The sequence below is a fragment of the Vitis vinifera genome, chromosome 19 (genome assembly GCF_030704535.1).
Source record: "Vitis vinifera cultivar Pinot Noir 40024 chromosome 19, ASM3070453v1".
Lineage (NCBI taxonomy): Eukaryota > Viridiplantae > Streptophyta > Magnoliopsida > Vitales > Vitaceae > Vitis > Vitis vinifera.
Window position 1 is genome coordinate 24,108,968 of NC_081823.1, and position 23,403 is coordinate 24,132,370.

At 30.0% G+C, this 23,403-nt stretch overlaps 1 protein-coding gene across 1 annotated transcript; it reads right to left on the reverse strand.

Moving 5' to 3' along the window:
* Window positions 1-652: 652 nt before the first annotated feature.
* On the reverse strand, window positions 653-1,996 carry LOC100264678 (zinc finger protein CONSTANS-LIKE 4). Its single transcript, XM_010646609.3, has 4 exons — window positions 1,572-1,996; window positions 1,261-1,398; window positions 1,005-1,154; window positions 653-845 (listed from the first exon to the last, which is right to left on the reverse strand). Exons 1-4 carry the CDS (start codon window positions 1,956-1,958, stop codon window positions 771-773), a joined length of 750 nt encoding a protein of 249 aa, XP_010644911.1. The 5' UTR covers window positions 1,959-1,996; the 3' UTR covers window positions 653-770.
* Between the last annotated feature and the right edge of the window lie 21,407 nt (window positions 1,997-23,403).

A 23,403-nucleotide genomic window follows, 5' to 3' on the forward strand; every position in this document is an offset into this window, starting at 1 on the left:
CCAAGATGATAAACAAAAGTTCACTATCACAAAATTAATTCAAAAGTATAGGGAAAATTTTTTCTAATCGATCAAGTGGGAATAACATTAAAATTTCCAAAAATTCCTTAAATTTTATTTTCATAATATTCAATAATTCTAGTCATTTGAAAGCATTGAAAGATTAATCCAAGCTCAAGGATGTGATTAATAAATTTTTTAATTTATAAATAAATACAAAATATGTTACTGTACCTAAGAGATAAATAATTTTAGTTTTTTTTATATAAAAAAAAAAAATTATAGCAAAAGGGTCACCATTTCACAAAAGATAAATTCATTTAGAATATACACAATTAATTAATTAATTTGATATTCAAGCACACCAAAAATCATCTTGATGTCACCTCAATAGAATCTTATGCACCACTACCATAATGACCAAGTCAAAAGCATATTAGATTGAAGATATGCCTTTTTCTCCCATCAATTACAACTCAACTAATAGCCCATATTGTTAATCAAAAACACCAACATCTATCTCCATACGGGTACTACCACCAGCTCTGTAACAAAAATTCAAACTATTCTTCCAATCTTTTGTATGATGATAATATCAAAGAATATATTGAAGTGAAAGAGAGATCTATGCATATCAATATTTTCTTGTAAATTTCTAATATGAACTCAAATCTCATTAGGATTAAATGGAAAAGTACTGTTACAAGAAACCCAAAAGTTAATTTGTACTGGTCTACAAGATAGGAAACATTTTCTCTTTAAACAAACAATCATCCAGAAAAATATGGCATATACATGAGGCTTGCAATTGCTTCTTGCAGCCAGTCCTCCTCATCATGCTTCATCTGCAATAAATAAATAAATAAGTAAATATAAACATAAATAAATAATCATACAAAAATATTATTAATATTGTAAAATTGCCACCTATTTATCAACCTTAAGGAAGTTGAGCATTGGTAATAAAGATTATGTGTCATGCTCTATTGTTGAAAAACCATTACCTGCACAGTGTCATTGTAGTATAGTTCTTTCTCTTCTTGTGTGTTTTCATTCTTCTTTACTGCCATTTCTTCTTCGCATAGCTCGCTGTTCCTTGCAAATCTCCCCCGGACCCGGACACGCCTGTCTGCCAGAGTCTTCCGGCATGCGTACTGTTTAACGAGCCAATTAGTAAAGAATAAATGGAGAGGGGGAGAGAGAGAGAGAGAGAGAGAGAGAGAGAGAGATGATTTGGAAAATAGAAAAAGAGATAGAGACCTTAATGGTTTTGTTGAAGTTCCTTTGATTTCTCTTCTTCAAATATCTGAGAATTCTATCCTTCCTTTCCTCAACTGAGTACCTCCCAACCTTTGTATTGGATTCTTCAATCCCTGCTATATGATTTCCTTGAATTCCCTACAAAATCCCAAACACAATTTCCAAGAAAAATCATCTCTCAATTCCTTTACGCTTTCCATTAATCTCCATGCAATGAGAAAGAACCATTTCAGACCACTGCAAGAAACTTCCAATTCCTAGTTCCTACAAGACTACACATGCAATGCATTCACACAAATTCGCATGCTCACCCAATTATCTCCCGCCGTAGCAGGATAAACCGGCCGGAAATCAGGCACAAACCCTCCGCATTCATCTCCAAACTCACACACATCTTGCTGGTACCCTCCCCCAAAGCTCTGAACTCCGGCAATGCCGCACAAACCCCCCATGTTGAACTCCGGCAACGCGGGCACTGCCATGTCCGAAACCCCACCCCGCTCCGGCAAAACCAACCCAGAAACCGCCACCCCAACATCAACCTCCGGCTGGACTTGGTAATCCAGCAATGAGAACCCTCCTTCGTCCCCCCACATTGCACCGGCCACTGGAGCCGAAAACTCGGAAAAATCAGTAGGGAAGTTAGCACAGTCGGTGTAGAACTGAGGTAGATTTGAAGACAATGAAAAAGAAGACATTGAAAAAAGAAGGTTATTGCCAAGTCTTTGTTAGACCTGTTCAACAATCTTTTGTTTACCACTACTGAAGCTCTAAGGCTCGAATTTATAAGAAAGAAGTGGATTGAGTATTGTGGGCTGAGGCAAAAGGTTGTTTGTGCGGGCAGCTGACCGAGCTACTGTGCTATCAACTCATATGATTAGCTAGCTTTGATAACTACCTCAACCGCCATTGTATGTCTTTACTGTTTTTATGGTATGCCAAGAAGCTGTAAGCGCGTAGTGTTGTAACTAATCTAGCTAGTTGTTGCTGCAAATCGGAATAATCATCTTTATCACTTGCCTAAATTTGGTCATCTTCCCTTCTTTTCTTTTCTTTTCTTTTTTTCATTTTTATTTTTTTTTACCACCTAAGAGTTTTTCGTAAATAAATAACAGGTTATAACATTACTTTATGTCTTGTCGGTATGATTAATTACTTAATGATACTAAATTTTGACTCTTTTAACTCTTATGTATCTTATGATTTTATGTTATGTAAAGATGATTATTCAATAGAAGTCATTCCATCAGCATCATTTATAGATCAAATTAAGGTAAATAATAAAAGTCTTGTAGACAACTTCCATTGAAACTTCGTACTGACATCAATTATTTTTCTCGTTTGATTCCATATTTTATTATTAATTTGTCAATAGGGAATAAGGTTGGTGGATAGTAGTACCAAATTACACAAAAAATAAATAAATAAAAAAGTTAATTTTGGACTTAAGCATGGTGAGGAAGGAATAATTTGGGAGACAAGGGCACAAATGCAAGTTGAGGAGAGTAGATGATGAATAAGGTATCCTTTGAGGGTAAACACAAAGGGAAAAGCTGAAGCAGGGGGAAGTGATAAAGGCAAGTAGAGGGGGAGGAGTCATGTGATTACTATTCTTATACTGGTTAAAGCTGTACACCATAAGTACTACTAAAGATCTAACCTACTTATAGCCCCAGAATCTAACACATGGGTCTTCCAAGATTTCAAACCATCAAGTACAACATATACCCCTCTATTTTCCTTGCTTTGCCCTTGTTTTTGTGGGGATTCCACCAGGTTGCCATTACCTACAATGACAAAAATCCCCCTCTATATATCTCTAAAATGTATACAAATTAGAAAGCTTTTTCATTTTTTTTTACCCTAAAGTGGTGATAATTTTTTATTTATTCAAAATATGAGAATGAAGTATGGAATATGGATAGTCCTTGGTTATAACCCTGATGAAATATGCAATATGAATAGTTTTCTACTAAACTATTCATTCCTAAACTTTACTAATATCTCCTTATTTCTACTAAAATTAATTCATGTTGCATGACAGTGAGACTTATGGAGTTTATATGATAGTGACAATTTTCATCTTCAAATTTGTTTTTGGATTCTTTTTTACTCACTTTTTTTTAAAATAAAAAATACACTATAAAACTTTTTTTTGTGTGTAAAAATACTATTATTATTATTATTATTATTATCTTTAATTTTTTTAATTCACTTCATCAAATTCCAGTGAAGCGATCATAGGTGATAAGAGAACAAATCACCAAGGGAAGGAACACAAGTATATATTAATGCCATGGCCTTAAATTTCATTAGTTTCTTTATGAAATTATAATAATTTAATTTCTTTTGCTTATAATTGTAATTGATGTGTATTTTTTATGTTTTATAATTAACTTTTGGTGTATCCAAACCCTAGTTGATTATCAAAAGTAATTATGTTTTACCAAAAATCATATATGCATAAAGTGCAGGCATGCACATGCAAAGATCAAGGAATACATTTTGCTCACAGATATCACTTTACGGCCGTTTTTTTTTTTTTTTTCAAATTTTGTTCAGAATTTTAACGGGCATCTGATTCAAAGGAATTGCTTCAAAAAGTCATATGTAGATTTTACACTCTCTTTCAATATCTGGCAAACGATTAAGGATCTTTGGAAACTTGGTTTCTAATTTTCAAAAAAAAAAAAAAAAAAAAGGGGTTCCACCTCCTAAAGAAAGATAAAAACAAAATACAAAAAAATCCATACTATTAATTTCAAGTATCAATTTCCCCTTCATCATTTCCCTTCTTTCCAAAATCAAAAAATAAAAACAGCACTTGCTTAAAATGGTTCAATTTAATATATATATATATATATATATATATATATATATATATATATAAACACTTGACTATGAATGACAATGGGACGGGATGCCCCCATCCTAACCCTGACTCGATTATTCAAAAAAATTCACATCCCCATCCCATTTAAAAAATTAAACGGGACAGGGTGGATATGATAAATTCTCATACCCGCTCCACCTTGTCCCGTTTAACTTTTCTTTGAATTTTTTTTATTTTTTTAAATTACTTTAAAAAAATTTAATTACATTAAAATAAATATATTTTATAAATAATTAAATTATTATATTTTTTATAATTTATTTTATTAAAAAATATTTTATTATTATCTATATATTAAAAATAGTAAAATAAAATTTAATTTAATTTAATTTAAAAAATTAATTTTATATATAATTGGAGTGGGGTGGGATGGGACAAGACAATACTTGAACCCGTCCCAGGTTTTTTAAAAAAATTTCAAACCCGTTTGGTTAAAATTAAAACTCATTCCATCCCATTAAGGGCAGGACGGGACCAAACCGGACAGGTACCCGAAAAAACTTGTCCTGTTGTCATCCTTACACACTGACAAACCCAAACAAAAAATAATAATAAAAATCATATTTTCATTATCATCATTTTCACTAAAAAGAAAACTTAAAAAAAAAATAAAAAAACCGGTTTTCATTTGGCCACCAACCTAAAATGGGTCAATTTAAAAAATAAAAAAACAATATAAACACTTGACAAACCCAAACAAACAAAAAAATAAAATAAAAAACATATTTCTATTATCATCATTTTCACTAAAAAGAAAACTAAAAGAAAAAAATTGAAAAAAAAAAAACTCCTATTTTCATTAAAATGGGTGAATTTAAAAATATAAATATAAATATAAACACTTGACAAACCCAAACAAATTTAAAAAATTTAAAATTTTAAAAAAAAAAGAACTCATATTTCTATTATCATGATTTTCACTAAAAAGAAAAAAAAAAACATTTTCATTTGGCCACCAACCTAAAATGGGTCAATTTTAAAAAATATACACACCTGACAAACCCAAACAATTTCAAATATCATTTTTATAAACAAACCATCTAACATATGCTCCCCATCATTTTCCATTTTTTTTTTCTTTGAAAATGAAAAAGGGCAAGTTTGGAAGATAGATGGTGAAGAGGCATGCAAGGCAAGAAAGGGCAAATTGGGTGATTTGAGAAAAGCATTGTTGCTATTTGCCTCAAAAGGTTAAAAAAATTAGGCGTAGAGAATGGAAACCCAGCGAGTAGTTAGTATCAGGTGCCCATCACCCAACTTAGCCATCAAGCTAGCCTTACCCTCTCTTCCCTACCCACCCACTTGGACTGTCAGAAATGGTCCAACATCCATACTTAAACTTACCATTTTTTATACTTTAAGTTGTTAAAAATTAAAAGAGAATAACTCAGACATGGCTGTCTTTGCATCTGCTGCCCTACAATCAAAGAGCAGCCAAAGGAATATGGGTTAGTGTTCAGAGCCATTGATCATGTTGGATATGGTCCTTCATTTGGGTTACATTAATTTTTTCTTCTTTTGTTTTGTTTTCTTTTGTTTTTTATAGTGCATTTTGGAACATTACTTGTGATTGACTTGGGGTTCTTCCAAATCTAATTCCATGACTGAAAAGATTCATATATCTGATTTGAGGAAAACTTCTGTCGATCACAAGTATATTAGAAGCAAATTTATGTTACTACTATTGGTGGGTTCAAATTTGGTAAAATAAGCAAAATTTGAAGACACTGTGTGTTTGGGAACTTCAAAATTGAAATTTTTAATTCCTATTATTTTTAATTTTTCATTTTATTAAGGCTAGTTAATCATAAATATAACTCCTTTGTGCAGTGATTTTTGAAAAAAAAAATCATAAAAACAGCTCAATTATATTTTTAAGAAAGGCTCTTAAATCTCAAATATCTTCTTCTTTTTCACTTTAAAGCTGTCTAATAAAACTTAAAGTTATTTGCTGAGGAAAATATTTGAGTTTTAATTTTTTTTTTAAATATTTTTAATTTTTTTAATACTTAAATTTTTTTTTAAATATTAAAAAAAATAAAAAAAAATTTTAAAATCATTATTAAACAGACTTTTAATAGTTACATAAATTAATAATTTTTAGTTTGAAGTTTTAGTTGCATGAAGAGGTTTAAAACATTTTCTAAGCACTTTAATGCATTTCATCTTAAGTTAAATCAACAAAAACAGGGTTTTGGTGGTCTAAAAGAGAAACCCATGATTTAAATCAATGAAGTATGCTTTGTGTTATCTACATCATGCATTTCCTAATACATCCTATTATCACCAATAAATTCTTCTGTTTTGAAGGAAAAAAAAAATGTTATTTCATTAAAAAAGATAAAATAATTCCTCATTCAAAATAATAAATAAATAAATAAATAACCTGCAAATTTTCACAACAATCTATTACAAATTTTCCTGGAAAAAAAGAAAAAGAAAGATAGAGCCTTGAAAAACCTAATAACCCCTTGTATGTATGCCATCAAAATGAGATGATAAATGTAAGAAGAAAAGAAAAACAAAATGAGGGATTGCAATCCCCAGTGATCTGACATAATTCCCTCTTTTTCAAATCTTTTTATCTTCTCACCCCCAAGTGGTTTCATTTTCCCAACAAGCTCATGTTCCCATGTTGCCTAGAAGTGAATCAAAGCTGATTTTTTTAGCATAAGATCACTAACATTTATCTCACTTTTCCTTTTTCCATGTGTATTTTTTTACTATTCTAGAAGTATTCTGGTTCTATAGTACACTTCCTTTGTATCTCTCAGTAGCCGCAGATCCCTTTTCTTCATGGATTTGTCATGCTTTTCATCTACATATTCACTTCTCTCTCATGCACTCAGGTTGCTATGCTCTTCAAATGAGATTCATTTGTTTTCATTTGCCTTTCTTCTCAATCTTTCAAATCATTCATTTCTTTCAGAAAGAAACATACAAAATTACTAATTATGTAAATATTCAAATCATCTAAAAAGAGTATGCTTATATTTGTTGCATGCTAGCATGCTAGTATATCACATCACTCTTTAATATATATATTGATTTTAAATCATTTATAAATTTTTTAAATTATGAAAAAAAAATATTTTGAGGCTTAATTTTTAACTAATTCTATATAAAATGACAGATTATAAAAGAATGCTGACTGAAAACTTTTTCTCTGTCTTAATACATGTCTTAAGCATCATTTAAGGTTTGTTATGACATGATTAACATTTTTAAAAAAAATGTTGATATGACCTTTTGTTTTTGGGCAGAAGGAAAGCAACAAGGCCCAACAACAGAGGGTATAGGCACCCTAGTCAAATCACATGCCAAAAAATGAATAGTATGTCCTCCAAGAGGGGCCAAGAGAGCAGTAAAGGCGATAGATTCCCTTGAGACTCTGGTTGGCCTGGCCTGCCAGTCAACAAAGGAATTAGCTTCATGGTAGGTATGCTGAAACTAATATGCATTGGGAATTTTAAATCATTTCATCAAATCATGGGCATATTCTATATGTGTTCCAAGATAATAAACCCTATTGAAATTTAGAGGAAAAAATAGAAGCATTTAAGTAGGGGGCCTTCCCACCACAAATTTCCCACATAAGGCCACTCCTTAATGGTTCTCTAATTGTCTAAAAAGCCTCACAATCAATGGCCCTCCTTTTTTGACAAGTGATGGAGATTGCCATGGAATGGCTTCATTCCATATGCATGTTGTGAAGAGAGTTTGAATGCTATGATTAATAATAGAAGAAATACTATCATTAATATAAAGATAATTTTGATATTCTTAAAATTTTAATCCTACATGGAGGATAAATATGAATCTTTTTATTTCTTCAAATAAATTGTATTTCAAAACTTCCGACTATTTATAATTAAAGAATTAATTTCATCTAAACACTTACAAATATTATGCATTCACTTTTAATTTTTCCTTTTTTGGACCACCTATTTATGTCTGAGACTCTTGGATTGCTTACTTGGAAACAATGCCATGGGGAGATCAATCCTATATACAAGAAGGCCAAAACTGAGGACATGAGAATAGTGGCAAATTATGGAACATCTTGAATGTATGTAAAGGGTCAAACCCAAAAACTTGTTCATAGAGAGCATTATAGGATTACAGAACACCATATAGAATGCTGAGGTTTGTGAATTAAGAAAGCTAGCTAAACTTGATGAGTAGATTTTCATCCACATAAAAGACCATTTTTGCATACAAAAGCATTTTCCTTTTATGATTATTTTGTATATACATGTTTTTGGTTTAAATGAGTGTTCTAAAGAACCTCTTCCTCATGTGGAATGTTTCTCTCTTTTTGATTTAATATATATGAATTATTCTTTCAAATTCATGTGTGTTTTCTTTCTTATTTTTTTATTTGATGACGGAAATATTAAATTTGCAATATCACACTCTATTTAAAAAAAATTTAAAAATTAATTGGAAGGAGTATGTGAAGTATCAAAGCTGGCTGGTGTTCTCTAGCAAGCATCAAATGCTAAAGCTCTCTAGCAAGCTCCAAGTTTGTGCCAATGTATAAGAGGGACACATATTCCAAACTCACTATGCATGGCTGAACAGCTCTCCCAACACTTTCGCATCATACCTCCTATCTTTTCCTTATTTAAGGTACATGCACCACCAATAACTGTCCCAAGTCCCAACAACTAATGCAAGCACTGACTTATCAGCAAGCTCTATCGAGAATGAAGTACTAAAAAGATTTCTTCATTCACTGCACCCTCTCCCTCAGCCACAATAGAGATCAATTCTCTGACGCCGCAATAGTCATGGGCTGCATCCTCCATCTCCACATGTAGTAAATCTCCATCCATTTTTTGCTTCAAAACTCTAGAAAGCCATAGAAATTATTGACCTATTTTTACACCTACTAAATTGGATAAATGAATTTAATAGTATTTATTGAAAGTATTGGATAAACGGTTGAATATAGGGAAATAACTTGGGTTTGTGAGTAAATGGGTGGTTAAATTGATAAAATAGAGGATTGGTACTCACATGAAGAAAAAGGGTAAATGTTACCAAAATATACATTTTTCATTATCTATCCAAAAAACATTCACCAATTTAGGCAATATCACGTATATATTTTTAAGTTTCATTGTTTGTATCATGGTTCTATTTGTTTATATCTTGGTGCCTTATTCTCATTTATTTGTACCTTCATTCAATTATCCAGATCTTATTGAATATATTCAACGGTTTAAATTTTTTGTTTTGTATGTACCATCACAATATATACCTTATTGGTCTATGCAAAAAGAAAGAAGTAAAGAGAAAGATAAACAAAAGGATAATCAATAACCACTGACATGAGATCGAAATTTCTAAAATGGAACATCAACATGAAACTTAGATAACTAAAAAATTTTTATGCAAAGAAAACGTTTATTCTGTCTAATTCTGAGACCAACAATCATTAGAAAGGGACAATGTGTTTCTAAATTTTTAATTGTTTCTTTCTTTTTATGTTCTTTTGCTTCCAAAAAGTGTGCTTTCATGGACGTGGTATAGTTGGCGAGTTTGTAGCAAATGTTAATGAGGGGAGGAACAAGGATAATGAAATATAAGAATTTCTCTTCCAAATTCAATTGATTAAGTCCAATGAAAATGCTCTAACTATGACATATATAAATTCAAAAAGGAATTTTTTTAATAAAAATTTGATTCAATCAACGATGTGTTGGAGATCTCAAAACCAAAGTAATAACCTTAGATTGTGCTTAGATAGGCTTCTAACCCGACCACCCTATTAAGAAGCAACTCTAATTATAGATATCAAAATAATACTTAAAACCTCCTCTCTCTTTTTCTCATGTTTAACAAGAGATTGAGCGATTTTGCATAAATCTTTTATAAAAAGATAATATTTACTAGAATTAGATTTTGTGAAGTTAGCCTAGTTGGTCAGAACGAACACTAGAAAATGTGGTCGTAGTAAATGACACATAATTTTAGGTTCGAATCCTACCATTAATGATACCCTTAATTTACCAGGTGTTGGTTGTTACAGAGTGATCAACATCCCGAGTTTTGGATTCTCATGGAGAGTCTTAAGGTCTTGGTCGTTCATCAATTAAAAAAAAAGTAAAAAAAAAAAAAAATGTGTTAGACTTAAGAGTGGATGCAAAATAAGAACTAGAGAATTTGTGGATTGTAGTCATGATAAGATAATAAAAATCTTGATTTTTTTAATATAGAAATTGGTTGAATAAATCATAGGATATAGAAAATAAGTTATTCGTTGTTGTTACATCCTTGAACTAAGATTAATTTGAGAAACTCTTTGAAGGAATTAATCATGGATGACTTAGACGTTTTTGGGACATATGACTTCATAAAGCTCAAAAAAAGTAAACATAGAAAGGTTTCTAAGATAAATTTAAATTATATATCTTAAACTTTGATTTATTTTTTTTAACATAAAAATTGGTTGAATAAATGATAGGATGTAATGAAAAAGGTATTGACTAATTCTCAAGAAAATTTGTTGAATTATCCTAGAAGGGCTTCAAGCCTTTTTGTAACACAAGGTTTGATCAAGCTTAGAAATAGTAGAAATTAATATTAATGGTATATGTTTGAAAATGTTTTGTCAAAAATTATTATTTTTTAAAATAATTTTTTAGAATAATTTTTAAAAACAAATTTTTAATTTTTTCTAAAATAAAACTCTTTTTGAGAATTTAAAATGTTTTTAAATAATAAATTTTATATGCAGTATTTTATTTTTAATTATTTTTCTATATTTGTCTCATCATTTTTTAATATTATCCTAAGAAAACAAGTGAACAACAAATTTTTCCAAATATCTATTCTTAATTTTAATAACAGTTAACAATCAAACCTGAACTTTTGAAGATGAATCTTATAAGAAAAATATCATTCCTACACCACACTGTAAAAAATATATCCTACAATGGGAAAGAATATATTATAAAAAGGAGATCATGATTTCTAAGAATAGATTGATAGAGAGGCTGAAGTGGAATACCATGCACATACCCAATTAGTAAGAGAGACTAGCTAGGAGAATTCGGAATACTCAAAGCCAAAGGCAATAGCAATGTGACTCGCCCATGGATACCATGGATCCCAATAAAGGGAATGATATACCCTCAAGGACTTACTGCCATTAAGAATGAAAAAGATGGAAGTTGAATATCTTTGGGAGGATCAAGCAATCAATTCACAAGGATATGGAGGACGAGTATCATAATCAGAAGGCCAACGTAAGCTCATTTGCTCGTGTTTCCTATGAATCAAAGTCTCTTCTCTGTCAAAGGGAAAAATTTGGTGGACAATAAATATGGGCAGCCTGGGACCAGGGGCTTGCTGAGGCGCCACAAACCCACAAGACAATCCCACTACATAGCCCATATGGCTAGGCTACAATGCTAGGTTTGATTCCAAGAAAGTAATAAGATTTATAGGAAAAAAAATTGTTAATCTTTTTGTTATTTTCGTTTAATTTTTTCTTTTTATTTTCTTTCTCTTCAAATTTTATGAGATACAAATATAACATAAATATCAACAACTTCACTAGTAAAGAAGTTTGAAATAGATTTTAAATCTACATGTAAAATATCAAAGAAATTTAACTTATTAAAATTTTCCTATAAATAAATAAAAATATAAATAAATAAATAAATAAAACTCTCTTTCTCTTCAAGAATAAAAAAAAGAAAGAAAAAGAAAAAAAAGTCAAAGCTCCACAATAATCTTAGAGCGTTTTGCTTAAGCATCTTTAGATGATCTTCAAAAACTTATCACAAGGGCCGATGTCTTCATAAGTTAGCCTTCAACTAAATTTCGATTTGAGATCGAATAATTATTATTCTTGAACCAAATCGAGCACTACTCATTTTGTGTACTAGAAATAATGTGAAGAATCATACACATATTACCTTAAAATAACACATTTTACTTTATATCTTATATACTTAGAGACTATTTGGGAATGATTTTCATTAAATCAATGGTTCTATTTGTAGTACTTCTATTAGGGATGAGTTCAAGATAAGTGATCCTCATTCCAATCCTGTCCCGTTTATTGAAAATAATTTTCATCTTCATCTTATTAAAAAAATTCAATGGAGCTAGATGGGTATGCAAATTTCTCATTCATTTTTTTTTTTTTGAAATTTTTTATTATTTTTAAAATTTTAATTAAATTAATATATATATTTATAAATAATTAAAATATTATAATTTTTTTATAACTCATTTTATTAAAAAGTATTTTATTATTATTATTATTATTATATATTAAAAATAACAAAATAAAAATTAAATTAATTTTATATATCATTAGGGTGGGGTGGGATGAGACAAGACAATACCCGAACCTACCCCAAATTTGTTATGGGTTTTTTTTTTTTTTTTTTTTTTTTAAAAAGAAATTTCAAACTGATCTTAAACCTATTCATTTAAATTTTAAATTCGTCCTACTAAAAATAGGACAGAATGGAATGGTACCCAAAAAAACTCACTTCATTGTCATCCCTAACATTTATTAAAAGCACTCCTAAGAAAAATTATTTTGTATTTGAAAACAAATTGTGTTTTAATAGTGTTTTTGATGTTACATTATATACACAACAAAATGATTTTTTTTTTAATTTAAAATCCACGTATTAAGTGATTGTCTAAGAATAATTTCAAGTGATATTTTAAATTTTTAGAAATGATTTATACAAATTTATCAAATACCTAATTTATGCTAGAAAACAATTCTAATGTATTTCAAAATCACTCTCAAACGTGCCCTTAATATTATAGGACGCAATTTGTGCATATAGATACCATAAAACTTACTATCAAAACTCAAAAGTCGGGATTTAATAGTTTTCATTGGGTATTTTGTAAGGGTTTCTAATTAAGTCACAGTTAAGACTACAAATTCATTGAAACTAAATGATGATACCATACACCAAAAAAGTTAGCCTTTAAAATATAGTATTAGCAACTTGTCTTTTATAAAGCGAACATCACACAGCCCAAATGAGATAAAAAGTGCTTTGGTTATTCACTATTCTATAAACATTCGACTCTAGCCGCTAAACCAAGATTTAGAACCATCCCATATAAAGTAGATTCGCCAATCCCAGTTTCCAACTTAGATAAGAATGAAGCATTTAGTTATGCTAATACACACTCTTGAACATTTTGTAAAGGCATCCGTCACAAATCCCTATATAGATTGTGATGCCGGTGCTCCTTGTGACCATCTTTAACTTATCATTCAAAAGGCTCTAATGTTGTAAATTTAGAAATATGGAAGGGCAGCTCAAGGGATTCATGTCTTACTCAATGCTTCCCTTATGCATACATAATTGCGGAAGGAGCTTTCATTATGACCTCCAGGCACAAGAGATTCTTCTTCCCTTTTTGGTTCAATTTTTTGTTTATTTTCTGGGGCTGGCTGATCATCCATCAGCAAGAAAACATCATACCGGCCCCCTTCCTCCTTTAATTGGGTGATCAGGACTCCTGAGTTTGATAGGGGTTTTTTCCCAAAGGCAACTCCTTTTGTTGCTTGGAAAGGTGACCATGCTTTTGGGCGATGGATTTGTGTTTAGAAGTCCAGTCAAGCCGGCTCCAAAGATAGAGTAATGGTGGATTTAGATTCCATTGTTCCATTTATTTGTCATTAACATCAATAGATCCAGGTAGATAGAATGACTGAAAGGAAAGAAGACAAGAATATCAACCACAGAAACCGATTTGCATCTAATAAATATAAATTACATTAAAATACAGAGAAACATCATGGAAACCTCTATTTTACCTTGCCCGAGAGTTCCTCATCTTCCTTCCAAACTAAATCATAAGGTAGTTTCTTTTTATCTAACCTGGTGACACAAATCAAACTTGGTAAGGCCAAACATGCTTGTGTGTGTGGTGTGTGTGGCATAACATGTGTGTGTGTGTGAGAGAGAGAGAGAGAGAGAGCTGAACAATATCAGGTCACAACCTTTGGGTCTCTTGCGGAACAATAAGTACAAGAAGCTTTGGTTTGAACTCAAGAGCCTGATCAATGAACTTGTTTGCTAGAGCTGCTTGAACTCCAAAAGGAGGGTTTAGCCCCATGATCTACCCAACAAAAGGGGGAAAAAAGAGAGGGTGACGCATTTACTAATAAGCAACAGAATCTGAACATCTAGCTTCTTAAATAAATAAAAATCTGTTAGTCTCACCAAATGCGACCCTGTTGGCAATTCACTTGGCTTGACAGTCATCCAATCCCTCTTCTCAAATTTAAAATCATTCTGTAACAAAGGGCCCATAAGTACCCAATTTAGAATCAAAGAGAGAGAGAGAGAGAGAGAGAGAGAGCACATGCACTGATTTACAATGAAATTGCATATACAACAACTTCAACCGCCTTCATTGAAACAAATGACCAAAGACCCAAAAAAATATGTATCAATTCTGTTAAACCTTAGGAAATCCAGGAGACAAATCTATTGCTATATATTTACAAGATTATATTGGTCATTGGATCATAGTAAATGTTGAACTACTAATTTTCCTAAAAGCATAAACTTGGAGGATTTGGGTTTAACAAGTTTGTAGGAGGCCTCACATGTGGCCTCATACCCACAAGTGGAGAGACAAAATTTGGATTCATATCCAATGAAATGTAAATTGCGGAGAGAAGACTTGAACACGAGACCTCCTGACAAATTAAGTTTTGATACCATGTTAAACTACTAATTTTCCTAAAAGCTTAAGCCTTTAAGATTTTGATTTAATATGCATATCATACTCCTTAACAGTATATAATGCAACTCCAATTTTTATCGGTCAGCTTAGTCCCAACCCAAGCCCACCTTATAATGAAAAAACACAGAAGCCTTTAACATGTCCAGCCCAAGTTGCTAAATTACTAAACCCATGTCCAACCATATCACTAACTTTGAGCTAGAACTGACATTATCAATTGCATCCTCCCTCAACCCATTGGGCCTCATTTCTTTTTTCTTTTTTTCCTTTTTTGGGTGGTCAAGAACTCACTGACATCACAGAGATGAAGTACAGAGCTGATCAGCCTTATTAGATCAGCTTTATAAAGCTTTATAGACCCAGGTTTCTGGTTTGTATAAAAGAAAATGAAATTCCTGCTTACTTAAGTCAGCTTATTCCCAACAGGAGTCCACCTTATCTTCAAAGAACATTCAACATTTTGACATGTCCAGCTCATGCTGCTCAATACTGAACCCATAACCAACTTTGTTCCCAAATCTGAGCTTAGATTTGGTAATACAAATCAACATTCCCAACTTCCCCAGGCTTTCTTTTTGGTGGGTAAAAGCTGACAAGCATTCCAAGAATAAGAGTTGACTGTATGACTCAAAGTAAAAGCAACTGCAACACCTCTATGCATCTCTGCACACACATACGCACAAATATGCATGTTCCAATGTCTAGATTTTTTGTTGTCCATGCAAGATGTGACCATCCAGTCCACAGTAAATAACAGCAAAAGAGGAACACATGAAAAAGTTATGATGAGATCCCTCATTTATAAAATTGGTGCTAATAAATTGGAAGAGTAAATATTACCTTGGTTTGGATAACATCATAGTTTTTGTATGAGCACTTCTTTCTTGTCTCTTCAAGCTTTTTTTTCATTAGCAGACTGAAATCGTTAGCACCACAACAGAAGTCAACCATCTGTCAAAAGGAACATTTGGGAGTCAATACTCTATATTAAGAAGTTATAATAATGATAGTAATAATAAATGAGAATTCGTTCAACCATTGGTAAGACCTTTTTTTATCGGGAGAATTATGTTTTGGGTCCAAAAATTAACATTTGGTCCATATATCATTCATATTTAAGCCCAAGACCCAAACAAATTATGAAAATTAAGATGAAGGATATTGTCGTTCATTAATCCCTAAAATACCCTTAACCCTTACATAGGCACAAGTGAGTGTGAATTTCAATTTTTTTGTGTGATTTTTTTTTCCATTTTCTATTCCCTAACACTCACATGCATATATATATATATATATAATATTAATCAAGAAGACAATATTTTTAATATTAATTTACCAACCTTCCAATAATTTTGAAAGTGTAAATAAGGTAATTGGCATAATTAAAGTCTTCAAAATATTCAAAATTTCTCCATTCCAAAATTACCTAATTGCTCTCCACACTAATCTTAAATATTTTTTAATAAAGATTTAAATATTTAAAATCATTAAAATAAATATTTTCTTATTAAAGCAAAATTTTCAAAGTAATAAGATAAAAATCATGAAATCTTCGAAACTATAATTATAAAAAATATTTAATTTTAAAACTAATTTCATAATTTAAATTAATGATTTAAAAAAATAAAAAAGTTATAAAATAATTTTTGTTTATTTTTAATTCCATTGAAATATGATTTTTTTAATCTCTATTGATAACAATGAAATGTTTATAGAGGCAAAATAATAAAAATATATATTTCATTTAGTTTACTTATAATGAACAATTCAAACATGATTGATTTTAATTTTATTTCCTATGTGTTAATTTTTGTAGGGAATGTTTTAATGACATAGCTTGGTAAAAAAAGAAAAAAAAAAAAAACTATCTATAATCGTCTTAATGTCAAATTCAAGTTGTTTAAAAATTATACAAAACCTATTAGGAGTACACTTAGCATATTTCCCTTGTACAGTTAGTGTAATACTCTTGTACAATGACACAAATTTTATATTTCTCATAAGTTATATGTTCATATAGGTGTATTAATCATATTTTCAATGGTTTGGTTAAGAAAATGGTGAATGACTTAGGATCAATTTTTTTTTCCTCAAATATCATTATTGGGGAAAATATTAGAATTTCCATGTGAGAGTTAAATAAAATGCATGACATAGGCGTACAATCATTGGGTGACAAGGAAAATAAAAAAGTGGTTTAGAATTGATTAAAATAATTCACAAAGGAATAATCTTGTACACCTTTGTACAATTAATATATTTCCCTTATACAGTTAGTGTAATATCCTTGTATAATGACACAAATTTCATATCCCTCCTAAGTTATGTGTCCATGTCCACATAGGAGTGTTTAACCATATTTCCAATGGTTTAGTTGAGAAGATGGTGGATGACTTAATGTCAAAATTTTTTTCCCCAAATATAATTATTGGAGAAAGTATTGGAATTTCCATGCGAAAATTAAATAAAATGCATGACATATATGCACAATTCGTGAGTGATAAAAAAAAAATAAAGGAATGACTCATAATCTATTATAATATTTCACAAATGGTAACCTTGTACGCCTTTATACACTTAATACATTTTACTTGTACAATTAGTGTAATACAATTGTTAAATGAATAAATAATTTTTTTTCATATAAAAAAAATAGTACTAAACAAGGTTTTCAATTTTCATTTTTAAAAATAGTTTTCATTTTTTAATTAAACGTATTTTCAAAAAGAGACAATATAGAAAATAAAAATTATTTTTAAAAATAAAAAATAAAAAATAGAAAAATATTTTAAAACCAAATTCGAATATAATCTATATAATTTTTAGTTACTTGTTTTCATCTAAAATAAGTAAATATACCTTTCAACCCTTTATATGAGAAAAATTCAATCTCTACTATGTATTGATATAATCCACTTTTAAAATTAGGTCATATGAAAACATTTTAATTGAGTACTTAAAATAAAAACTCTTCATCCATCCTCTTTATTTATTTTTCTTTTTCTTATTTTAATAAATTTTTAATTAATTCAAATCATTAAAAAATCCTTAATAAACAAATTTGTAACATTTCATATAACATATTACTAAAAGTCATGTTAAAAAAGTTATTAAAATAAGGAAGGAAGAAGATTAAAAAAAAAATTAAACCTTTTATTTTATAATAATAAAAAAAACTTTAAAATACTTTTTAGTATAAAAAAAATTAAAATAGTGAATATATTTATTTTAAATGGTATTTTAATCATTAAATTATTTACTTCTAAAATGTAAAAGATAAAAATAAATGTAAAAGATAATTTTTATTTATTTAAATTAATATTTTTTTAGAAAGTATTTTCTAAAATAGTCTTTGAATCATTAATATAATTTTTTTTTATTCATAGTTTAAAAATAAAAAATAATGTTAATTTTTTAATTATTTATAAAAGAGTTTAAAAAAATAATGAAAAATAAAAAAATGGTTAAATAAGAAAGAATAATGACAAGTAGTAGAATAAAGATAAAAATGAGTCAAGTGGATATTTTTGTTAATTACTATCTCATATTTTTATCATCAATTATGGGTGGTTGGAGGACCTTATCTTAATTATTAACCCTATATGGGTTGAAAACACAATCGTCCCTTTTTTTTTTTTTTCTTGTAAAGGAGAAATGTAGGCCCACAAATCCAGAAAAATCTAATGCCAAAAGGCTAGATAATTGCCTAGCAAAGCCTTCCTCCCAACTATATTTCCTTAATTTTATAACCCGAATTAGCTAAAATGTACACAAATCAATTAATTTATTTTTATATATGATTAGAACCAACATTCACTCTGACAACAATGATATGCTAACATTTTGAAGTATTATTTGTAAAGTTAAACAGTGCTACCATTATCGGCCATACAATGGAGAAGGATTTATCTTATCCTACAAGGCTCACAAAAACCATTACGAAGCCCCAGAGCCTCTACTACAGGAATGGGTTTGTTCAAACCCAACCAATTAGTTGGCGGTAGGATCAGTTCTCTAACAGAATCCTAGAGATATTAACCAGTGGCTGCTTTCCCATTATGTTTTACAGAACAATAAAAATTTAACTCATATAAAAAATATGATCGATCAAAGAGGAGAGAACATAATGCAGGACTTTGTTTAAAATCCAAAACTCATGAACAGATTAGGGTGGATTTGGAATGTCTAGGAGTCAGTTGAGGGAATATTTGAGATCAAAATTTGTAGGCTGACAACCAAAATTACCCAAGGAATCAACTCTGCCTGCTAAAGCAACGACTCAATCAAAACCTCAATGACTTGATCGAGACTCGATCAAACCAACTAGCACCTCTATCCACATCAGGGCTAGGATCTTCTAGCAATCAGGTATGTGCCTATGGTTTAGTTTTGAGGTGTCTAAGAAAGGTTGTGGACTGCTCATTACGACAGAAATGCCTCTCATCATTGCATATCATTTTTCATTGCAGCCTTCAACTGTGGAAATTTCTTTAACTTGATTTGCCATTTACCAGCTCTCTCTCTCTCTTTTGTAACTTCATATCCTTTACTACCAGCATCCTAATGCCATAGGACTGCCATAATGATAGCAAACTAATGCAGGATTTGTTTAAAATCAAACACTAGCTACAATAAACCAATGCAGGAATTGTTTAAAACCAAACACTACTAAGGGGATCAGGATTAGGTTTTGATATAAGATGGATTCAGGAATGTTCAAGTCTTGGTTGAAGGCATCATTGAAATCAAAATTAATTTTAGAAGCGGCTGCTTTGGACTTGAATCTGAAAGATCTTAAAAGAGATAACCAACTCCTCTTTTAGACCTAAAAACCCTATTACCTAATAATGCTGAATCCCAGGTTTGACTTCTGGGCTTACTCGATAGATAGTTACTGGGAAGGGTTAGTGTATCCATGGTTCCCTGATCCTAAAAAAAAGGCAGGACTGAAAACAAATTTCAAATTTTTGTGCACCCACATTCCTAGTCTTAGGCTTCCAAATGGGTTTTTTCTGCTCTAACCGATGTACTTATTAATAGACTATAAAGGAACAAATGTCGGTGATTTACCTCATCTTAAAACTGATACTTCCACCAATCCAATAGAAACCAAGTTACTTCATCTACAATTGAATATCTTAAAAATGTTTACTACTGCCCCGTGTAACCAGAACACATAGTTGTTTCCTTGAAACAAAGATATGATGTGGATTGCACGGTGAAATTAAGAAATACAAGTGCAATATATCTTATATGGACAACAAACAGAGGTGTTAGGCTTGCAAAAAATTGGGAACATACTAGAAATAAATAAACAAATCATACAGAGGAAACATGGGGTGCCACCACTCTCCTTTGTGTCAAGATTCAAGGAGAAAAGTAAACTTTAGCTCCATTTTCTATTTATTTTTTACACAATCACCCATTTTATATTGCAAGACCAGGATCTCATCTGTCAAAGGTGTTCATTAGGGGTTCCCTCTCCCTCAATTCCTTGGTCTCATGGGATCCTGAATTTGTTTTTATTCGTTTTTGTTGAGTCTATTGAGAAGATTATGTTATTTCCTGCTGTAAATGAGACTTAATTGTAGATAACCTTGAAATGTACTCCAAAAGATCATAATGTAATTAGGATAGGCTAGCTGCTAGCTGTTTTTCCTTATTAGCTCTACTTAGTCAAGCTATTTTGCATCATTTAAAGTATTGTATTCATTCAGAAGAGTAAGAAAGATATTTTCCAAAGCTAGCTTCAACTTTCTTCACGGTATCAAGAGTTGTGGGTCAAAATGACCCATTTATTAAAAAATATATAGGATCTAACCACTTTATGAAACTCATGCTCAAATTTGCCTCTTTGGTGCCATGTAAGCACCATGTCATAAAAAAATATTTTTTTTCATCATTTTAATTAAAGTCTCAATTGGCAACTGAGATTTCATTTTTTAGCTGAAGTCGCAGTTGCCAACCGAAGCTTCAATTTTTGAACTAAAATTGCTCTTGTCAACTAAAGTTTCATTTTTGAACTAAAACCTCAATTGACAACTGAGACTTTAGTTTTTGAATTGAAGCCGCAGTTGTTAACTGAGACTTCATTTTTTAACTGAAACCTCAATTGGTAACTGAGGCTTCATTTTTTAACTAAAGTCGTAGTTGACAACTGAAACTTTATTTTAAAACTGAAACCTTAATTGGCAATTGAAACTTCATGTTTGAACTAAAGCCGCAGTGACCAATTGAGGCTTTATTTTTAAACTGAAGCCTCAATTGACAACTACGATTTCATTTTTAAACTAAAACCGCAATTGCCAATTGAGGCTTCAATTAATTTTTTTTTTAAATTTAAAATTTAATTAAAAATTATTAAATTACAATTTATTATTAAAATAAAAAATATATACTTAAATAATAAATTATTATATTTAAACTTAAAAATCTAGTATTACTTCAACAAACATAAATTGATAAATAGAAGATATTATAAATGAATATTTTATTTATTAATAAATTAATAATCTTAAAATAATAAATCTATATAACATATAAAATTATATAATTTATTAATTTAAAATATTAATTTATTTGTATTATGATAAATTTATCTTTATCGAAATAATAGTATACTTTTAAGCCACAGTTGCCAACTGAAACTTCAATTAATTTTATTTTTAAAATTTTAAATTTAATTAAAAATTATTAAATTACAATTTATTACTGAAATTTAAAATATATACTTAAATAATAAATTATTTCTATTTAAACTTAAAAATCTAGTATTACTTCAACAAACATAAATTGATAATTATAAATGAATATTTTATTTATTAATAAATTAATAATCTTAAAATAATAAATTTATATAATGTATAAATAATATATAAAATTGTATAATTTATTAATTTAAGATATTTAATTTTTTGTTTTTTAAGATATTAATTTATTTGTATTATGACAAATTTATCTTTATCGAAATAATAGTATACTTTTAAGCCGTAGTTGTCGACTGAGATTTCAATTTATTTTTTGTACTTTCAAATTTAAGTAAAAACTATTAAATTACAATTTATTATTGAAATTAAAAATATATACTTTAATAATAAATTATTTATATTTAAACTTAAGAATCCAGCATTACTTCAACAAACATAAATTGATAAATAGAAGATATTATAAATGAATATTTTATTTATTGATAAATTAATAATCTTAGAATAATAAACTTATATAACATATAATAATACATAAAATTGTATAATTTATTAATTTAAGATATTTAATTTGTTGTTTTTTAAGATATTAATTTATTTATATTATGACAAATTTATCTTTATCGAAATAATAGTATACTCTTAAGCCGATATTGTCATATATAGATTTTTTGACAAAATTAGTTAATGAAATTAATTAGAAAAAGTCTACTACAAAATGTAATTTTTAGTAGTTTAATCAAAGTCACAAAAAATACCCAGTAAACATTAATATAGTGGGGAAAAAAACATATAATCTCACATGCCTCCACAAGGAGAGAACCCATGTATAATTGGTACTCTTTTCATTTTTAGGCACTCATCTCTAACTATAGCAGGTAATGCATATGACACATGAAAAACATCTATCTATGATGGGGCTGAAGTTGGAAATAGAGGTGGTAGTAGAGGTAGTAGTAGAGGTAGCAATCTAGGTCGACATAGGGGCCTACTCCTCGGAATGGCTGGGGGTAAATCTAGTTGAGTAGATGTATCAATCTGCATTGATGGTGGGTCTGAAGAGGTAGGGGGTTGTACTAATGGTGGGTCTAAAGAGGTAGGGGGTTGTGTTGATGGTGGGTCTGAAGAAGTACGGGTTTGAACTAAAGGTAAGTTTAAAGAAATAAGGGGTTGTATTAATGGTGGGTCTAAAGATGTAGGGGGTTGCATTGATGGTATATCTAAAGAGATGGGTGACTGTACTAATCGTGAGAATAAAAATATAGGGGGTTGTAATGATGCTGATACTGACGATGTGATGGGCTGACAACTAATATATCTACATCTCCCTCGAAATGTCAACCGACCTCGAACAAGTGGTAGTCAAGCAACCATCTACCGAGCTAGTGACCTACTTCCTCCATGCTCTACATGTGGGATACGATAATCCTCCCGAATAATGCACATAACATCAGTGGCCATACGAATAATATCAACAATACCAGTGCGGCAAGCATCACTATCAGAGTCCTCCAATGCATAACCTCCTCAAGATATGATCGATGTCATAGTCTCAATCTGTCACATAAAATGATATGTAATTATTTGTTGGAATAAATATTATACACAATATGTACATAATATTAAAGTGATACAAACCAATAAGTGGGTAGATAAGGCAGTAGCCTAGTACCGCATAGGTCCAAAATCATCCATAAGTGTAATAAAACGACATGTAATTTGACGATACCATGTTATGTATGGAACATGGTAGTCCATATGAGGCTCTATAGGCTCCGTAGTGACAATGTGGTC